Genomic DNA, 17,459 nt, shown 5'->3' on the forward strand with positions numbered 1-17,459 from the left:
TGTAACCAAGGCACTCCAATTACCAAATTCAATGAGAAATAATGAGAAATAAGACATGAACAACCATATAAAAAAATAAAACACAGATCCAGAACATCAAGTGGATCGAGTCTAAACCAGAATCACTATATTTGCCCTCATTATGTTTGACCATTTTTACACTTTGACCATTAATTTTTTTTGTTCTCATTTTGATCCATTATATTTCAAGTATAAAATTTTCAATGGCCAAAGTAAAAAATAAAAAAATAAAAAATAAAAAATAAAAAATAAAAATAAAAAGAAGGTTATTATTGTGGAAATAGAAGAGTCTCCTTCACATTCACTTCACCTAAAAAAAAACAATAGCGAACCCTGGTGGTTTTGAACTGCAGGCAGCAAACAAGCAAGCAAGCAATCAAGGAAGGAAGCAGAGGCATGGCGGAAGGTAGCGGGAGGAAGAAGCCAAACATACTGGTGACTGGGACGCCGGGAACCGGTAAGACCACCACCTCCTCTCTTCTCGCTGAGTCCACTCAGCTCCGCCACATCAACATCGGCGACCTCGTCCGAAATAACAACTTGCACGATGGCTGGGACGACCACTTCGATTGCCACATCATCAACGAAGACCTCGTAATTCTAAAACCCCCCTATTACTATTACTATTTCATTTCCTCTCTTTCTTCCTTTGTAAACCCTATTATTGTCAAAATTGTTCTCGTGTTATGTTGTCAAATTGGATTAACTAACTTTGTGTTCGTGGGTTATGTTTTTTAGAGGGTTTGGATTCATGGGTAGGAGAGTCACGGATTCATTGTTGAGGGCAATTATTAAAAAAAAATTAAAAATTTGCTGTGCAAAATTAATGAACTTATTAGTCTGATAAAGTGAAAAAAAAAAAAATGCTGTAACTGCACAATTGATGTGTGAAGCAAAGGGTTGATCACAGAAACAGTGATGGCATTAATCTCAAATTATGAAGAATTGGTTGAGGACAATTGTAGTTAAAAATTGGGTTTGAGAAAGTCAGACAAGTCCTTTATGTATTTGGATCGTGGATTTGAGTGGGAATTTTGAAAGGAAAAAAGAAAAGTTTAAATTTTTGTGTCCATTTCGCTCACCTTTCCCTTTCCCTTTCCCTTTCCCTTTCTCTCTACCCAAATCTATGATCTAAGCACAATCTTAAAAATTGGGGAAAGGTTTATTACAAATTGAAGCCAATGCACCAAGTACAGGATGATAGGCTGTTGCGCTTTATCTAACCTTCCTTAACATGAAGCAAGATTGATGCTTGGAGTTTGAAAAAAGTTTTGTGAAGTTTGAGATTGTCTATTTCAAATGTTTGTTTGTCTTTGTAGCTAGGATTCCAGCATGCACATTACGTTGTGTTTGGTTGAGGGATATGGGAAGAGATTAAGATAGGAAAAGGGAAAAGGTAGGTGAAATATGAGTAAAATATCCTTACATTTCATCTAGTTTCACACACCTTTTCCCTTTCACTTTCCAAATCCCCAAACCAAACATAGTCTTAGGCTATCCTTCTTTGGTTATGGCCCTCGGAGGAGAATAGTTTTGCATTGCGGCTTCATCTGTTAATTGTGTAATCCATTGATGACAGTGGTGTGTATGTGGGATTTCTAGTGGGTTGTTGGGTCTTGGTTCAGGTAGTTTCTAAAGGCATTTGCTTCTCTCTTATCCTAATAAAGTGGAGGGTAGTTGCCTTTTTTCAACTTCGTCTCATCTCTTCTTGTTTCCTCTGGAGGCTTCTTCCCCTGGGTTCCATCACACCAATATTCAATTGTTGTTCATTTTTAATTTTGGGTGGTTGGAATCTTGAACAGTGTCTTCATCTTTTGATGTATTCTGATTGCATAGAATAGCAGCGGGGAATTCTGTGCACATGAATATAAATGAAAAAAAATCTCCATATTATTAGTGAGAAATTTTTTGAAGGAAGTTCACCACGAAAAGAATTATTGATCTACAGAGGAAAATGGGATGAAGTTAGGGTGTGGGACTATATTTGCTCCTATTTAAGGATTAGTGATGATAGTATACTGGATGATTTAATGCTACAAAAGAGCTGGTTTCACAAATTGTGAAACCTACTTAGGTAAGAGGACATTATGTGCCATTTTGGACTAAAATTTCAAATAAGAAGTTATAATCTTCCTCAAATTGTCTTAATCTGGTTTGCAAAAGACTGCTCCTATGTATGCAATGCTATACCATTTTTTTAGCGATGTGCTAACTACTTAAGAATTAAGATACATATAGGAATTATCTGAAAATTGAATCATTCTTTATTTTATTTTGGTTACTATATTTGAGTGCCATGATGCTTGATGGCAATGTCTAGCTCAAGTGATGACATGAATGTTTTTAGCATGTCATGTTTTGTCATGTGTCATATGCAATTGATTATATACTTCCATCTGGCCAATTAAGTGGGAAAGACTAGGAATAGCTACAATTGTTCTTAATTGGCCAGAAAGTCTGAACTGAACCCGTGTTTGGTTTCATCCTCCTATGCAGTGTTAGCATTGAAGCTCTGCATGTTTTCTGGAATTTATTTTATATGGTACTAACCATTCCTTTAAGAACATAGACATATACCCTGAAGATCCTTTGAATTGATCCATGATTATTGATGGATACGGGATTGCCCGAGTCATTTGAGTCTCTTATATATTTGACACCATCAGATTATTGGACTTTGTAATGCAACCTGAGATTTTCTTATAAATTAATTTTGGGGGGGCTTTTGACCATTGCTAACTGCTGCTTATATTCGTCTTTTTGACAGTGAATAATCTGATTTGGATTTATAGCATCTCGTAATGGTTCTTCTCATTGCTTTCTATGTATCGTTATGGGAGCTTTGTAGAATGATGTGTTTCATTATCCCACTCCATGGTTTACACGTTGTTTATGGTGACATCCATCTGTGATATATGGCTTTTGCAGGTGTGTGATGAGCTCGAGGACATGATGGAAGAAGGGGGAAACATCGTGGACTACCATGGTTGTGACTTCTTTCCCGAGCGTTGGTTTGATCGTGTGGTGGTGCTTCAAACTGAGAACTCTGTGTTGTACGATCGCTTGACTAAGAGGTATTGGTTGTTTCTTCTGTGTAATCGATCCAATGTGGTCATTATCCTTTTTTTTCCATTAAAAAATGTAAAACCCCAATCTTATTGTCTGCTGTGTGTGGCAGAGGTTACACTGGTTCAAAGCTTACAAACAACATAGAATGTGAAATATTTCAAGTGTTGCTGGAGGAGGCAAAAGATAGTTATCCAGAAGATATTGTGGTGCCATTAAAGAGCGACAATGTTGATGACATAAACAGGAATATAGCGACTCTGACGGATTGGGTTGGGAGCTGGTGCCCTAAACCCTAATGATATCAACATCCCACGTCTCTTAAAAGGCATATAATCCTTTCTGTAAAAGGGTCGTGGGGGACTTGATGCATCATTTGACCTATTTTCTTTTCTTTTTTGTTTTTGGGTGTGTTTTTTGAGATTAGGAGAGATATTAGAAATGTGCCGACTGTTTTTTCACTTAAACATTCTTGGGATCTGGCATGATGAATATGTTATTAATTATACTTCTTGTTACTGCTTTGCATTGTGATCTGGATCAGAAATTCTGTTCTGGTGGCCAAACTGAATCTCTATTGGCTATTGCAGTGGTCTGTCATTGTTATGGGAGCAATACTTGCTGTAAATTAAAATCAATAAATGATATCGAAATTCATGGATTTTTTTTTGTTTTGATGTCTTTAAATAGTTTAGACGATTGCATTTTTCAAAATGTGATGATCACGATTGTTCGCCATGGATTTTGTTATGCTGTGTTTGGTTGGGGGATTTAGGGAATTTGGAGATGGATTTGGAAATGGAAAGGAAAAAAGTGTGTGAAACTAAGTAAAATATAGGTATATTTTATTTACATTTTACCTATTTTTTTTATTTTTCTTTTCAAATCCTTCTCCAAATCCTTCAACCAAACACAGCATTTGAGTTTTTTTTTTTCAAGCTGTGCGCATCACATCTAGGGAACAGTGTTGTGAATTTCAACATCTTCGGTTTGGAACATAGAAATAGTCCCTTTTGCATACATGCTAAAGCATACATGGTAAAATTATGTAATTTAAATTATTTTGTTTGTCAAATATTTGTTACACTTTTATAATCAAATACAATTTGATATAAATTGAATATACGATTTGTATCATTTTCCTTCTCGCAAGGAATTTGTGAGAGATTGAAGATAAAATAAATATCATCATTTTTTTTCAACACTTTCATATACCGCCCGCACAATGTGATATTGCTTTGTTGATTTTCTTTTTCATTTTCCATCACAAACATACAATTTAAATTAGGTGACAAAATCCTATATACACCCATATTGAAAGTAGTCTGAAAGTGATACAATTTTCATAACTGAGATAGTCAAAATATATGAGTTCTTTGATGATGGGATGAGTTAATATTTGCTAATAATTAAGGTGGTTTTGGTGAAATTAACCCTTGAACTTTCAAGAATATAATTTCTTTTCTTTTCTTTTTTTAAGAGCATCAATATACACAAATTTTCTTCTATTTCCTCTGCTTTATTTCCATGGCCTCAATGTACATACTCAAGCAAAAACTAGGATCCTACAAAAAAATTTCGTTCCATGTTCTCTCTCCACATTACCTAGAAAATGTGTCCCGATAAAAGTGTTTTCGATCCAAACTGAATGCATTCAAAGCTCAGTAAAATTGTAATATGCCGGTTATGGTGATAGGTGGGTCGATATCAATGCGAATAGCCGTCCCCACTGAATGCAGTTGCGGTAATGAGTTTGCTTCTTTGGCTGCAACGCCATCGCCAGTCCATAAGGTCACATGAGGCCACTGGTTTTTTGAACTAACCTTCTCGCCGTCAACGGAGCCAAGGGAGGCTTCTAATGCAGCCATTTTATCAGAGAAGAGTATAGCAGTCATATTCACCGGGACGTTTTGATCGAGGAACACACCATAATTGGCTACAGCTGTGACACCATGACTTCGTTTGTGAGCAAGCGTCACATGGGCTTTCTTAAGGCTGCCCTCCAAATTCTTGTCTTGAAGGAGAGCCTCAACCTTGGGATTCTTCTCAGCCAACTGCTCATACAAAAACAGGATATAATCAGAATTTGTTTTTATGTATCTGAATGTTTCTTGAAGGTCCTTCCATCTTCAGAAAAGGATAATTGCACAAATTGAAAAGCATACTTAACAGTTTAATGCACAATAAATTCAATTTTCTTTTTTCTTCTTAAATTTAAAATGCAAAAGAAAAACTGGCATGCATAAGGAAATTTAAGCTCAGAAAAGAAAAGGCACTACAGACAGATATGAAAGAAATTGTCCAAAGGTTGTGGTCGCAAATTCAGTAATAACCAATGGACTCCATGATTGCATAGAAGACATTCCCCGAACTCATGACAAGTTCACTTAAAGCGTCGTTGTAGTTGTACTTTGCTCTTGGCAACTCTTAATTGGCCTTCCTAAGAGTTGGCCTTGCTAATCGAACCCAACAGTTTGCAGCAGGCAGAGGGAATTTTTTTTTTTTCAAAAATTAAAAAAAAGAAAGAAAGAAAGTATTCTAGAAGCAAGCACCTCTTGTGCTGTTATGTTATATAACAGAGTCAAATAAATTGCTGTTGTCAGCAAACTTTGTGTTGCAGGAACAACTTGTGAGTTGTGATCAAAAGAAATGGAAGCCAAGCAAGTTGGTGCAAGCAGCATTTGACATTGACAGATTTGCCGTGAAAATGTCTAGGGATGTGGAACATTCCTGGCCAAGGACTATTGTAATGTACTTGTGTCTTATGTATACAGGTTTTTAAGTGTTGCTTACTAGAAAAGAAAAAGAAACGAATATTGAAATCACGTTGTGTGCGCGCATGTGATGAGGCTGTTGTATTGATATTGAGAAATGATAGTTGTCACTACATGTATTTCAGCGTTTTATTCGTCTCCTATGTGTATCCATGCAATAAACGCCATAATAATAGAACCTACCATGCACATGGGAAGCCATGTAGCAGGTGAAATGTTCCAGTGAAATATTTCGATGATATACAGTAGCTCTCATTGAAAATTATTGCTTGAAATGGGAAGAAGGTTGCATAAAAAAATAAAAATAAATAAAAAAAAAAAGAAAAAGAGAAAGAGGTGGAGGGAGTACCAAACCAAACCAAACCAAGCCTTAAGTCTCATCAAATGGGGTCGGCTACATGAATTCTTATTCTCCACGCAGCCCTATCAAAGACCATTTCATTAGTCAAATTAAGTAGATCCACATCTCTATTTACAACATTAGCCAACGTTGATCTAGGCTTACCCCATCCCCTAACACTCCCCTCTACCGTTACAGCATTGCATCTCTTCACTACTACCTCTGTTGGTCTCCGTTGAATATGACCAAACCATCTCAATCGATTCTCTCTCAACTTATCTTCTATCGGTGCTACTCCTACCCATTCCCGAATACACTCATTCATAATTCTGTCCTGTCTTGTCTAGTCTTGCCACACATCCACCTTAACATCCTCATCTCAACCACACTCATCTTATCTACATGTTGTTTCTTGGTTGCCTAACACTCCGTCCCATACAACATTGCTGGTCTAATAGCCATTCTATAGAACTTACCTTTTAGTCTAGTGGTTATTCGTTTATCGCACAGTACCCCAGACGCACTTCTCCACTTACACCATCCCACCTTAATCCTATGAGCCACATCCGCATCAATCTCCCCCGTTGTTGTGATAATCAACCCTAAATAACGAAAATGTTCACTTTTAGGCAATTCTTGATTCTCAATCTTCACTTCGCCTCTGCTTTCATTGTTACTGTTACTAAATTTGCACTCCATATACTCTATCTTATTTCTGCTTATCCGGAAACCTTTAGATTCAAGAGCTCTTTTCCAAATCTCCAAATCTCCAACTTTGTATTAACTCCTTCTCTAGTCTCATCCACTAGCACGATATCGTCTGCAAAAAACATACACCATGGCACGTCATCCTGAATATTTCTCGTCAACTCATCCAAAACTAAAGCAAAAAGATAAGAGCTTAAGATAGATCCTTGGTATAACCCAACAGTAATAGGAAATTCATTTGTCTCTCCAGCAGGCGATCTAATAGTGGTCACCACCCCTTCATACATGTCCCTAATCAAATCAATGTAATCTTTTGTCACCCCTTTCTTCTCTAACACCCACCATATTATATCTCGGGGCACTCTATCATATGTTTTCTCAAGGTCGATAAACACCATATGAATGTCTCTTTTCTTTTCTCTATATTTTTCTATTACTCTCCTCAAAAGATAAATTGCTTCCATTATTGACCTGTCGGGCATGAACCCAAATTGATTCTCTGACACCTCTGTTATATCTCGTAATCGGCGTTCCATCACCCTCTCCCACACTTTCATTATATGGCACATTAGCTTGATTCCTCTATAGTTGTTGCAATTCTGGACATCTCCTTTGTTCTTATATATTGGCACTAAAATACTCTTCCTCCACTCATCCGGCATATTCCTAGTCTACAAAATTTTACTAAACAACCTAGTCAACTAAGCAACCCCCTTTTTACCCAAGCACTTCCAAGCTTCAATAGGAAACTTAGAAAATATGAAGAAGAAGAACTCCGAAAATATGAGGAAGAAGGAATATATTTCTGTTATATTCAAAACTTCTTATCTTACAAGACCAAATGACACTCCTTATATAGGAGATATTACAAACATCATCATAACCCATTATATGCCACTTACATATTATATATTACCACTATCTACCACTATCATATTATATACATGCCACTATCTACCACCAACACCACTATCATATTCTATACATGCCACTATCTACAACCAACACCACTATCATATTCTATACATACCACTATCTACCACCAACACCACTATCATATTCTATACATGCCACTATCTACCACCAACACCACTATCATATTATATGCATGAACACAATTTCCAGCACTCCCCCTCAAGCTGGTTTGAAGATATCTTCCATAGCCAGCTTGCTAGTCAGCTTATCAAATTGCTTCTTGTGTAGTCCCTTCGTTAGCACATCAGCTAATTGTTCACCTGTTGGAAGGTAGGTTATACAGATTATGCCAGCATTGATTTTCTCCTTGATGAAATGTTTATCCACTTCTATATGTTTTGTGCGATCATGTAGAACTGGATTATGAGCTATAGATATAGCTGCTTTGTTGTCACAATAGACCTTCATAGGTGTCGGGTGAGAAAGCTTTAATTCTTCAAGAATTCTTTTAATCCACATTACTTCACAGATTCCATGGGCAACAGCTCTGAACTCTGCTTCTGCACTACTTCTAGCTACCACATTCTGTTTTTTACTCCGCCATGTAACTAGGTTCCCACCTACAAAGGAGCAGTATCCGGATGTTGATCTCCTGTCTGTAACACTTCCTGCCCAGTCTGCATCTGTGTATACTTCAACTTGAAGATGTCCATGTTTCTTGAATAGTAAGCCTCTCCCTGGAGTTCCTTTCAAATATCTTAAGATCTTATAAACGGCCTCAAAGTGCTCTGCCCCTGGTGAGTGCATGAACTGACTTACCATGCTGACTGCAAAGGCAATATCAGGCCGCGTATGAGACAAGTAAATCAATTTCCCTACAAGTCGCTGATATTGTTCTCTCTCTTTAATTTCTTCAGCCTTAGCAGCTTGTAACTTCAAGTTAGGCTCGATCGGAGTCTCCGCCATCTTACAACCAAGCATACCTGTTTCTCCAAGGAGATCAAGAACATATTTTCTCTGATTAACGAATATACCTTCCTTGGATCTTGCAAATTCCATTCCGAGGAAATACTTGAGGGCTCCCAGATCCTTAATGTGAAATTCTTTTGCGAGTTTCTCTTTGAGGGCTGCTAACTCTGCTTCATCATTACCAGTTAAAATGATGTCATCAACATAAACAATCAAAATTGCAATTTTACTGTTTTTTGAATGTTTATAAAATATTGTGTGATCTGCTTGACTCTGCGAGAAGCCACAACTGATAACTGCCTTCCCAAAGCGTTCAAACCACGCTCTTGGTGATTGTTTGAGTCCGTATAATGACTTGTTCAATCTGCATACTCTGTCACTTCCAAGTCTCTGCTCAAATCCCGGCGGTAGGCTCATGAACACCTCCTCTTCAAGATCACCATTGAGAAATGCATTTTTAATGTCAAGTTGATGTAGAGGCCAATCTGAATTTACTGCAAGAGATAACAGTACTCTGATGGAATTTATTTTAGCAACAGGAGCAAACGTCTCCTGATAGTCGATCCCATAAGTTTGAGTGAAGCCTTTAGCTACCAGTCTCGCCTTGTATCTCTCAACGCTTCCATCTGCGTTACATTTTATCGTAAACACCCATTTACACCCAACTGTTTTCTTGTCTTTGGGTAGATCAACTATCTCCCAAGTACCACTTCTCCTTAAAGCATTCATCTCCTCCATGACTGCTAATTTCCAATTCGGATCATCCAATGCTTCCTGTATATTCCTTGGAACAAACAAGTGTGAAATCCTAGATGTGAAAGCTCTATGGTTTTTAGACAGTCTTTGATAGGAGAGGTAATTTGCAATAGGATGTTTAATGCAATTTCGGACACCTTTCCTAATTGCTATAGGTACATCAAGGTCGGAAATAGAAGGAATAGGATTACCTAAAATTTTGATGCCAGAACTCGGGTGGACATTCGGGTCATTAGGATGGACATTCGGGTCATTATTCCTCAGATGAAATCGCTTCCTAGTATAAACCTGAAGCTCAGGATTTAGATCATTTTGTAGTACTTCTCCCCCTAAACAAGAATCTTCTTGACTAGGCACCATAGAACTTGGTTCTCCTAAGTGATCATTATCAGACAGATGTGGTTTTTGTGTAGGATAAATGACATTGGGGAGCGGAATAGAAATATCCCAAAAATGGTCTTCTACTCCACTTGTCTCCCCCTGAAGAGAAGTGTTGGGGAAATAGGATTTTGTTTCCACAAATGACACATCCATACTCACATGAAATTTCTTGTTTTGAGGATCGAAGCACTTATACCCCTTTTTGTTTGAGGAATAACCCAAAAAAACACATTTTATAGCACGGGGATCAAGTTTTGAACGAAATTGACTGGGAACATGAACATAGGCAGTACATCCAAAAACTTTGGCGGGTAAATCAGAAAACAACCTCGTGTCAGGAAAAAAAGTTTTGAGACAATCAAAAGGTGTTTTGTATGTTAACACCTTTGTAGGCATCCTGTTTATCAAATAAGAGGCTGTTAAAATTGCTTCACCCCATAAATATTTAGGAACATGCATGTAAAACATTATAGCACGTGCTACTTCAAGTAGATGTTTATTTTTTCGTTCTGCAATGCCATTTTGTTGAGGGGTATCCCGACATGTAGATTGATGAAAAATCCCATTTTTTTCCAAAAACTCACCCAACTGCTCATTGAAATATTCTGTTCCATTATCAGAATGTAAAATACCAATTTTGGTTTGAAATTGGTTTTCAATCATATTGTAAAAATTTGTGAATAAATTTTTCACGTCAGATTTTTTATTCATCAAATAAATCCAACATAAGCGGGTATGGTCATCAATAAATGTAACAAACCATCTTTTACCAGAAAGAGTAGTGATTTTAGAAGGGCCCCAAACATCACTATGAATCAAATAAAAAGGTTTTGAAGCCTGGTAAGGTTTTGGCAAATAAGTAGAGCGATGAAATTTTGCAAAAATGCAACTTTCACAATGAAAAGAAGAACAATCAATCCCTTTAAATAATTCTGGAAATAAATGTTTCAGATAAAGAAAACTAGGATGTCCTAGCCTATAGTGCCATAGCATTATTTTTTCTCGAACAGAGATTGAACTGGTACTATTAAAGCTCTGAGCTTTTTTATTACTAACAGGTACTTCATCAAAGTAGTAAAGACCTTCAAGCATCCTAGCACGCCCAATCATCATCCCCGAGTTCTGGTCCTGAAATTCACAATGGGATTCAAAAAATGTAACACGACAATTAGAATCCTTAGATAGTTTACTGACAGACAAAAGGTTACAGGCTAAGTTGGGGACGTGAAGAACAGCATTGAGATTAATTTTCTCAGTTAGTTTAATAAATCCTTTTCCTGCAATAGGTGAAAAACTGCCATCGGCTATTCTGATTTTGTCATGACCAGAACAAGGGAAATAGGTACTAAATAAATGGGAAAAACTAGTCATGTGATCGGAGGCACCGGAATCTATGATCCACGGAGAGAAGTTTAGGCAAGAGAAGGCTTTAGGATTTCTACCTGTTTGTGCCAACAAAACACTAGGAGTACCGGTTGAGGAGTTGGATTTTATCAGCTTTAAGAGTTGATCAATCTGCTCTTTGTTGAAGGGACCTGAATCGGCTTCATTAGCGGTAGGAAAGCCACGATTCTTCTCTCCTTGTTTGCTGCTTTTCCAGTTGACAGGTTTGCCATGAATCTTCCAACACGTTTCGCGTGTATGACGAGGCTTATTGCAAAAATCACACCAGACCCGTGGCTTATCATCAAACCTGCGCTGGTAATTTGCAGCCTTGTTGGCCGCAGCATCGCTAATTAAAGCAGAAATTTCAATTAATTCACCATTACCTTTTTTCTTAAGCATGACGCTCCTTCGGCTCTCTTCCCTTCTGACTTCGGCAAATACTTCGCCAATGGATGGGAGAGGAGGTCTGCCAATAATTCTTCCTCGCACTTCATCGAACTCAATGTTGAGGCCGGCAAGAAACTTGTAAATACGGCTGTCTTCCACAGTTTTCTTGTGGTGGTTGCAGTCGTCAACCGATTTCCATTCGTATGTGTTGAAGATGTCAAGATCCTGCCACAACCTTTTCAACGAATTGAAATATTTGGTGACGGAATCATCTCCTTGACGAATCTCTCCCAACTTCAAAGTTAATTCAAAAACTTGAGATTGATTTCCTAGGTCAGAATACATCTGACTAACATTATCCCACAATTCTTGTGCAGTAGTATAGCACATGTAATTAGAGCTTATATCCTCCTCCATGGAATTGACCAACCATGTCATAACCATGGAGTTTTCAGCGTCCCAATTGTCGAACAGCGGATCATTAACAGCAGGAGCCTTCTTGTCACCAGTGATGTAACCAATCTTTCCTTGCCCACGGATATACATCCGGACAGATTGTGACCAGCGGAGAAAATTATCACCATTTAGGCGGATGGTGGTGATTTGGACAGAGTGAGAGTTGGACGTTTTCACCGGAATGGCAGCGGCAGGGGTTGAAGTGGTTCCGGACGTGACTTCCGACATGGCTATGACGGTTTTAGGGCTGCTGTGTTTTTTGTTGCTCTGATACCAACTTAGAAAATATGAAGAAGAAGAACTCCGAAAATATGAGGAAGAAGGAATATATTTCTGTTATATTCAAAACTTCTTATCTTACAAGACCAAATGACACTCCTTATATAGGAGATATTACAAACATCATCATAACCCATTATATGCCACTTACATATTATATATTACCACTATCTACCACTATCATATTATATACATGCCACTATCTACCACCAACACCACTATCATATTCTATACATGCCACTATCTACAACCAACACCACTATCATATTCTATACATACCACTATCTACCACCAACACCACTATCATATTCTATACATGCCACTATCTACCACCAACACCACTATCATATTATATGCATGAACACAATTTCCAGCAAGGAATATCATCGGGTCCTAAAGCCTTATTTAATTTCATCTTCTTAAGTGCAATCTTCACTTCAAAGTTTCTAATCATGCGATAAAACCTATAGTCTTGGTTTATCGTATTACTAGCCATTTCTTCCCCTATTACCGTACCTTCATGTTCCTCATTTAATAGTTTTTCAAGATAGTTCTTCCATCTTTCCTTAATCTCTTCATCCTTCACCAATACCTTAGAATCCTCACTCTTGATGCACTTAACTTGATTAAAATCTCTTATTTTCCTCTCCCGTATCTTAACAAGTTTGTATACTCTCTTTTCTCCTTCTTTACTATCTAGTCTAGTGTATAAGTCATCATAAGCTTTCAACTTAGCCTCTCTCACTACTTTTTTTGACTTCCTTGTTAGCCAATTTATAGCTCTTACGGTTTTCCTCAGTTCTATCATTCTGCCACTTTTTAATGCACTCCTTCTTTGCCTTAACTACCGCTTGAACCTCTTCCCTCCACCACTAAGTTTCCCTAGCGCCGAGTCCCATCCCTTTCGACTCTCTAAGCACTTCCATTGAGATTCTCCTCATACAATTGGCCATCGAGTTCCACATAGTGTTAGCATCATCTTCCAAGTCCTAAGTACCTTTCTTATCCATTTTATTCTTAAATATTTCTAGTTTATCCCCTTTTAGGTCCCACCATCCCGTCCTACGACGCCCACCATCCTTCCTAGCTTGGTATTGCCCTCTAAAACATAAATCTAGTACCAAAATCCTATGTTGAGAGGTCAGGCTCTCTCTAGGAATCACCTTACAATCATTGCATTTTAAGCGGTCCACTTTTCCCACTAAGAAATAATCTATTTAGCTCTTAACTGACTCACTCTTAAAAGTTATCAAATGCTTCTCTCTCTTCTTATACATAGTATTAGCCACCACTAGGTCAGAAGCCAACGCAAAATCTAAGATACTCTCTCCAGCCTCATTTCTGTCACCAAAACCGTATCCACCAAACATCCTTTCATAGTCTCGTTTATCTATGCCTACATGGCCATTAAAATCTCCACCTAAAATCAGGTTTTCTCCTACGGACATCTCCTGTAAGATCTCTTCTATTTGCTCCCAAAAATCCCTCTTAGTCTGATCATCTAATCCTACTTAAGGGGCGTATGCACTAATAACGTTCACTATATTCCCTCCAATAACTAGTTTAACTAACAAAATCCTATTCCCTTTCCTAATGACCGCCACTACATTCTCTACGAGACCCTTGGCAATTATGATTCCTACCCCATTCCTACGTCTGTCCTTACCACTATAATACAGTTTAAAACCGGTATCCTCAATTTCCCTAGCTTTCTCACCCGTCCACTTAGTTTCTTGTACGCAAGCTATACTAACTCTCCTCTTAATCATAACATCTACCAATTCCATCGTCTTACCAGTTAAGGTTCCTATATTCCAAGTGGCTACCCTAAACCTGTAGTCTTGGATTAGCTTCTTCACCCGCGCTCGTCCATAATAGGGTAGCAGTTAAAGTTGACTGCCCATTACAAGTCCACTGGTGATCGTGAAATGGTCAAAAACAATGGTTGGTTTACCCCAAGTGCATGTGTCTCAAAAAAGAAAAAAATTGTTATTTTGTTTACTTTTAAGATCAATTTGAACATTTTACATATTTTTTTAATCTGATTGAGGCCTTTTTGGTCATTTTCAGTGGTCAACCCTAATAGCGGGGGGTAACTCACTCAATTGAAGCCCAACTTACAACCAATGAATAGATACCAACAAGCCTTGCCCAAAAACTTGTGGCCAATCCATGACACAGGTATACCTAAGGTCCCCAGTCTAGAGTTACCTTCATGAATTTCCACAGTTTGCATGGAGTAAATTCAATCAAGTTTACAAGGTTTCAACTTTCAAGTAGAGATGCTCATAAAAATAGATCAGAAATAAATTTTTTTACTTACATTATCAAGGAGACTTCGGATTTCACCAACAGGTAGACTTACAGCGGCATAAACAATGTTTCCAAACTTCCTCTTCTCAGTGCTTGGTGTTGAATAATCACCCTTTGCAATAGTTCTCAGTTGTTCTAACACTTTTTCAACTGCGAATTCAAATGGAACCTGGAAACATATACCAATCATGCAGAAGATATGTTCAGCAATCCTGAAATACGATCAATACAAGCCAGTGAACAGAAGTTGCCACATAAAGATATCCACTGAAAATAAGTCCCAAACACTGTGTGCAGGACTTTTTTTCTTTTTCTTTTGTGAGGGCGAGTCTGTTTTGGGTTTGATTTTGACGTTTCTTTTGTCTTGAAATGGGTTTGGGGTTTGGGGTTTGTTAGGGGGCTTCCAGGATTTGAAGTACTGATAAACAATGCATGCACAAAATTTCTGGAAAACCATGATAATAATTTATAACGGACTTTGAGGATAGTTGCTAAGTGCGTGTACAACCAGACTGCAAGAATTCAATACAAGAGAACACAAATAGTATATGCTGACCTGAATAGAATTAAGATAATCGGCATTGGAAAATAGAACCTCTCTCAATTGCTTCTCCCATTTAGCCCAGTCCTTCGCATATGATCCTTTTGTGGGCTCTGCTCTAAATTAAGCAGAAGGTAACTTTTAACAAGTTGCCACCAGATAAAAATAAAATAAAATAATTTGAAGAGAGGAAAAAAAAAATATATATATATATATATAATAAAAATAATTAACTCCAAAGAAAACAATAGAAGAGTTACTACTAAAATATCCACTTCATCACAACACCACGTCACTAAGTCAATTACAAATTACAACATAACCTTGGAATACTAAAGGGAATATTAGTCTAGCAAAAAATGGTGTCTCTTTCCACAGAATTTTTTTTAAAAAAAAATAGTAAAATATGATTTCCAAAAATTTTAAAAATATGTGAACAACTTCTTTGTGTTATCATTTTTGCAATAACTACTTAGAGCTGATTTGCTTGTTCCTCAAGACACTGGACATGTATATGATCCATCAAGCAAATGGATTTCAATAAGATGTGTTTCTACTATACAAATATCTATGAGAATAAACCCGTGCCTTTTCTCTATCATGAGATAAACATAGTTGAGAGGTGAAGTACAATATTTATTGAGAACAAACACGTGTATCTTAATTGAAGGTACTATCTGTTAGTCAAAAAGCAACACAAGACATGGGATGGGAGATATTGTCGTCTTAATCACAATAATGACTATGAGCTCATACAGCCACTGTTAGTAGGGGAAAACAGTTATTAACCTGCCATGCCTTCTTTGGTGAAGCTGGTATAGATTTAATCCCTCCTCCAGAATAGACTTCACAGAATCAGGCAGAGGATCCCTGTGTATCCAAAAAACAATACCAAAATACTATAAGGTAAAAAAAAAAAAAAACATGAGAACAAATACAAAGCTATGGCCTTTGGTTGTCTTTGCCCTTGTTAATGAGAGAATTAAAGTAGTAAATAAATATGAAAATAAAAGGAAACAGTCAACGAAAAGAACAGGACACAAAACCCTCGTGTCTCAAATTACAAATGAAAAGAGGTGATATGACAGAAATTAACAACTAAAAGAAAAGAGCTTGATCTCATGAGCTTGCTCAGACACTGCTGTGCTGTCAAACATGAAATTCTAGGTTCGACTCAAGCACAAGCTGAGCTTGACCACCCTAACTTTGAAGTGAACCGAGCTCAAACATAGCAAAACTTGACTCAGTTAGTTTGCAGCCCTACCCACCATATCCACTCATAGGACAGCCTTAGTTTCTTACATAAGGCTCTAACCTAAATCACACCAACTAGTATTTGCTACAACTAATACAACAACAATACTAAGCTACTAACAGCAGACATGCAATCATATTACGGCCTTTTTAATCAATTAAAAGATTAGCATTAAAGTATAGTTTGAAAACAGAAAATAAAATTTATCAGAGATATCACAATGGGAGGAATCAATTCAGACCTATCAGGCTTCAGTAGAGGCATCTTCACAAGTGAACCAAAACGTTCAATTAGCTCACCCTCAAACTCCTTGCGGCTCTGAGAAGTGTAAGCAAAAGGGGCTCAGAAAAGGAGCTTGAGAATACAAATCTACATTTTTTCTAAAAGAATATAAAAGATGATACCTTTCCGTCATAGAGATTATAAAACATTAGCAGAACATAGCCAGCATTCTGCGAGTTCTTATCGAGATTTCCCTTCATGATTTACAATGAAAAAATCAGGAAGATGGTAATCCATATCATGAGAGCACAAGTGTAAGATCACATATCAAAGTAGCAAATATGAACAAGTACCGGATGGTTAACTCGGTGAAGCACACGATATATGAAAACGGCTAATGCATCAAGAGAAAATGGATTTGTTTCAGTTCCTGAAAACATGACAAATGAAAAACGAAATTAAATAAATAAGTAAATAGAAGAAAAAAATGATGATCCAATAGAAAACGTGAAAACTGAAAACGAAACAAGAACAGTTCCAGCAATAATTAATATATCAATATCTACCACTACAATATTCTAGCCTAGTCAATCTGAGAAAACTAGTTACAACTATATTCACAAAGCATAAATTTCTCTCAGTTCCATGACAGGCAAGAACTTAATAGAAACTGTAGTTATCCATCTTTAC

The 17,459-nt window shown here is 37.3% G+C and overlaps 2 protein-coding genes across 3 annotated transcripts in view; one reads left to right on the top strand and one right to left on the bottom strand.

Moving 5' to 3' along the window:
* Positions 1-277: 277 nt before the first annotated feature.
* On the top strand, positions 278-3,757 carry AAK6 (P-loop containing nucleoside triphosphate hydrolases superfamily protein). The gene is made up of 3 exons (XM_028211209.2): positions 278-615; positions 2,950-3,095; positions 3,200-3,757. The coding sequence occupies exons 1-3, from the start codon at positions 418-420 to the stop codon at positions 3,384-3,386; spliced, it is 531 nt and encodes a 176-aa protein (XP_028067010.1). The 5' UTR covers positions 278-417; the 3' UTR covers positions 3,387-3,757.
* Positions 3,758-4,577: 820 nt separating this feature from the next.
* The window catches only part of RNL (RNAligase), a 63,715-nt gene continuing 50,833 nt past the window's right edge, over positions 4,578-17,459 (bottom strand). The window contains exons 21-28 of one of the 2 annotated variants that reach the window (XM_082919631.1): positions 17,123-17,199; positions 16,952-17,023; positions 16,789-16,865; positions 16,082-16,162; positions 15,308-15,410; positions 14,762-14,920; positions 6,211-6,284; positions 4,578-5,141 (exon numbers count right to left, since the gene is read on the bottom strand). In XM_082919631.1, coding sequence (XP_082775757.1) covers positions 5,063-5,141; positions 6,211-6,284; positions 14,762-14,920; positions 15,308-15,410; positions 16,082-16,162; positions 16,789-16,865; positions 16,952-17,023; positions 17,123-17,199 — 722 coding nt within the window. In that variant the 3' untranslated portion in view covers positions 4,578-5,062. The remainder of the gene's footprint in view (positions 5,142-6,210; positions 6,285-14,761; positions 14,921-15,307; positions 15,411-16,081; positions 16,163-16,788; positions 16,866-16,951; positions 17,024-17,122; positions 17,200-17,459) is intronic. The other variant, XM_082919630.1, reaches the window with a different exon arrangement.

Source organism: Camellia sinensis, chromosome 3, assembly GCF_055761805.1.
Source record: "Camellia sinensis isolate YWXY chromosome 3, ASM5576180v1, whole genome shotgun sequence".
NCBI lineage: Eukaryota > Viridiplantae > Streptophyta > Magnoliopsida > Ericales > Theaceae > Camellia > Camellia sinensis.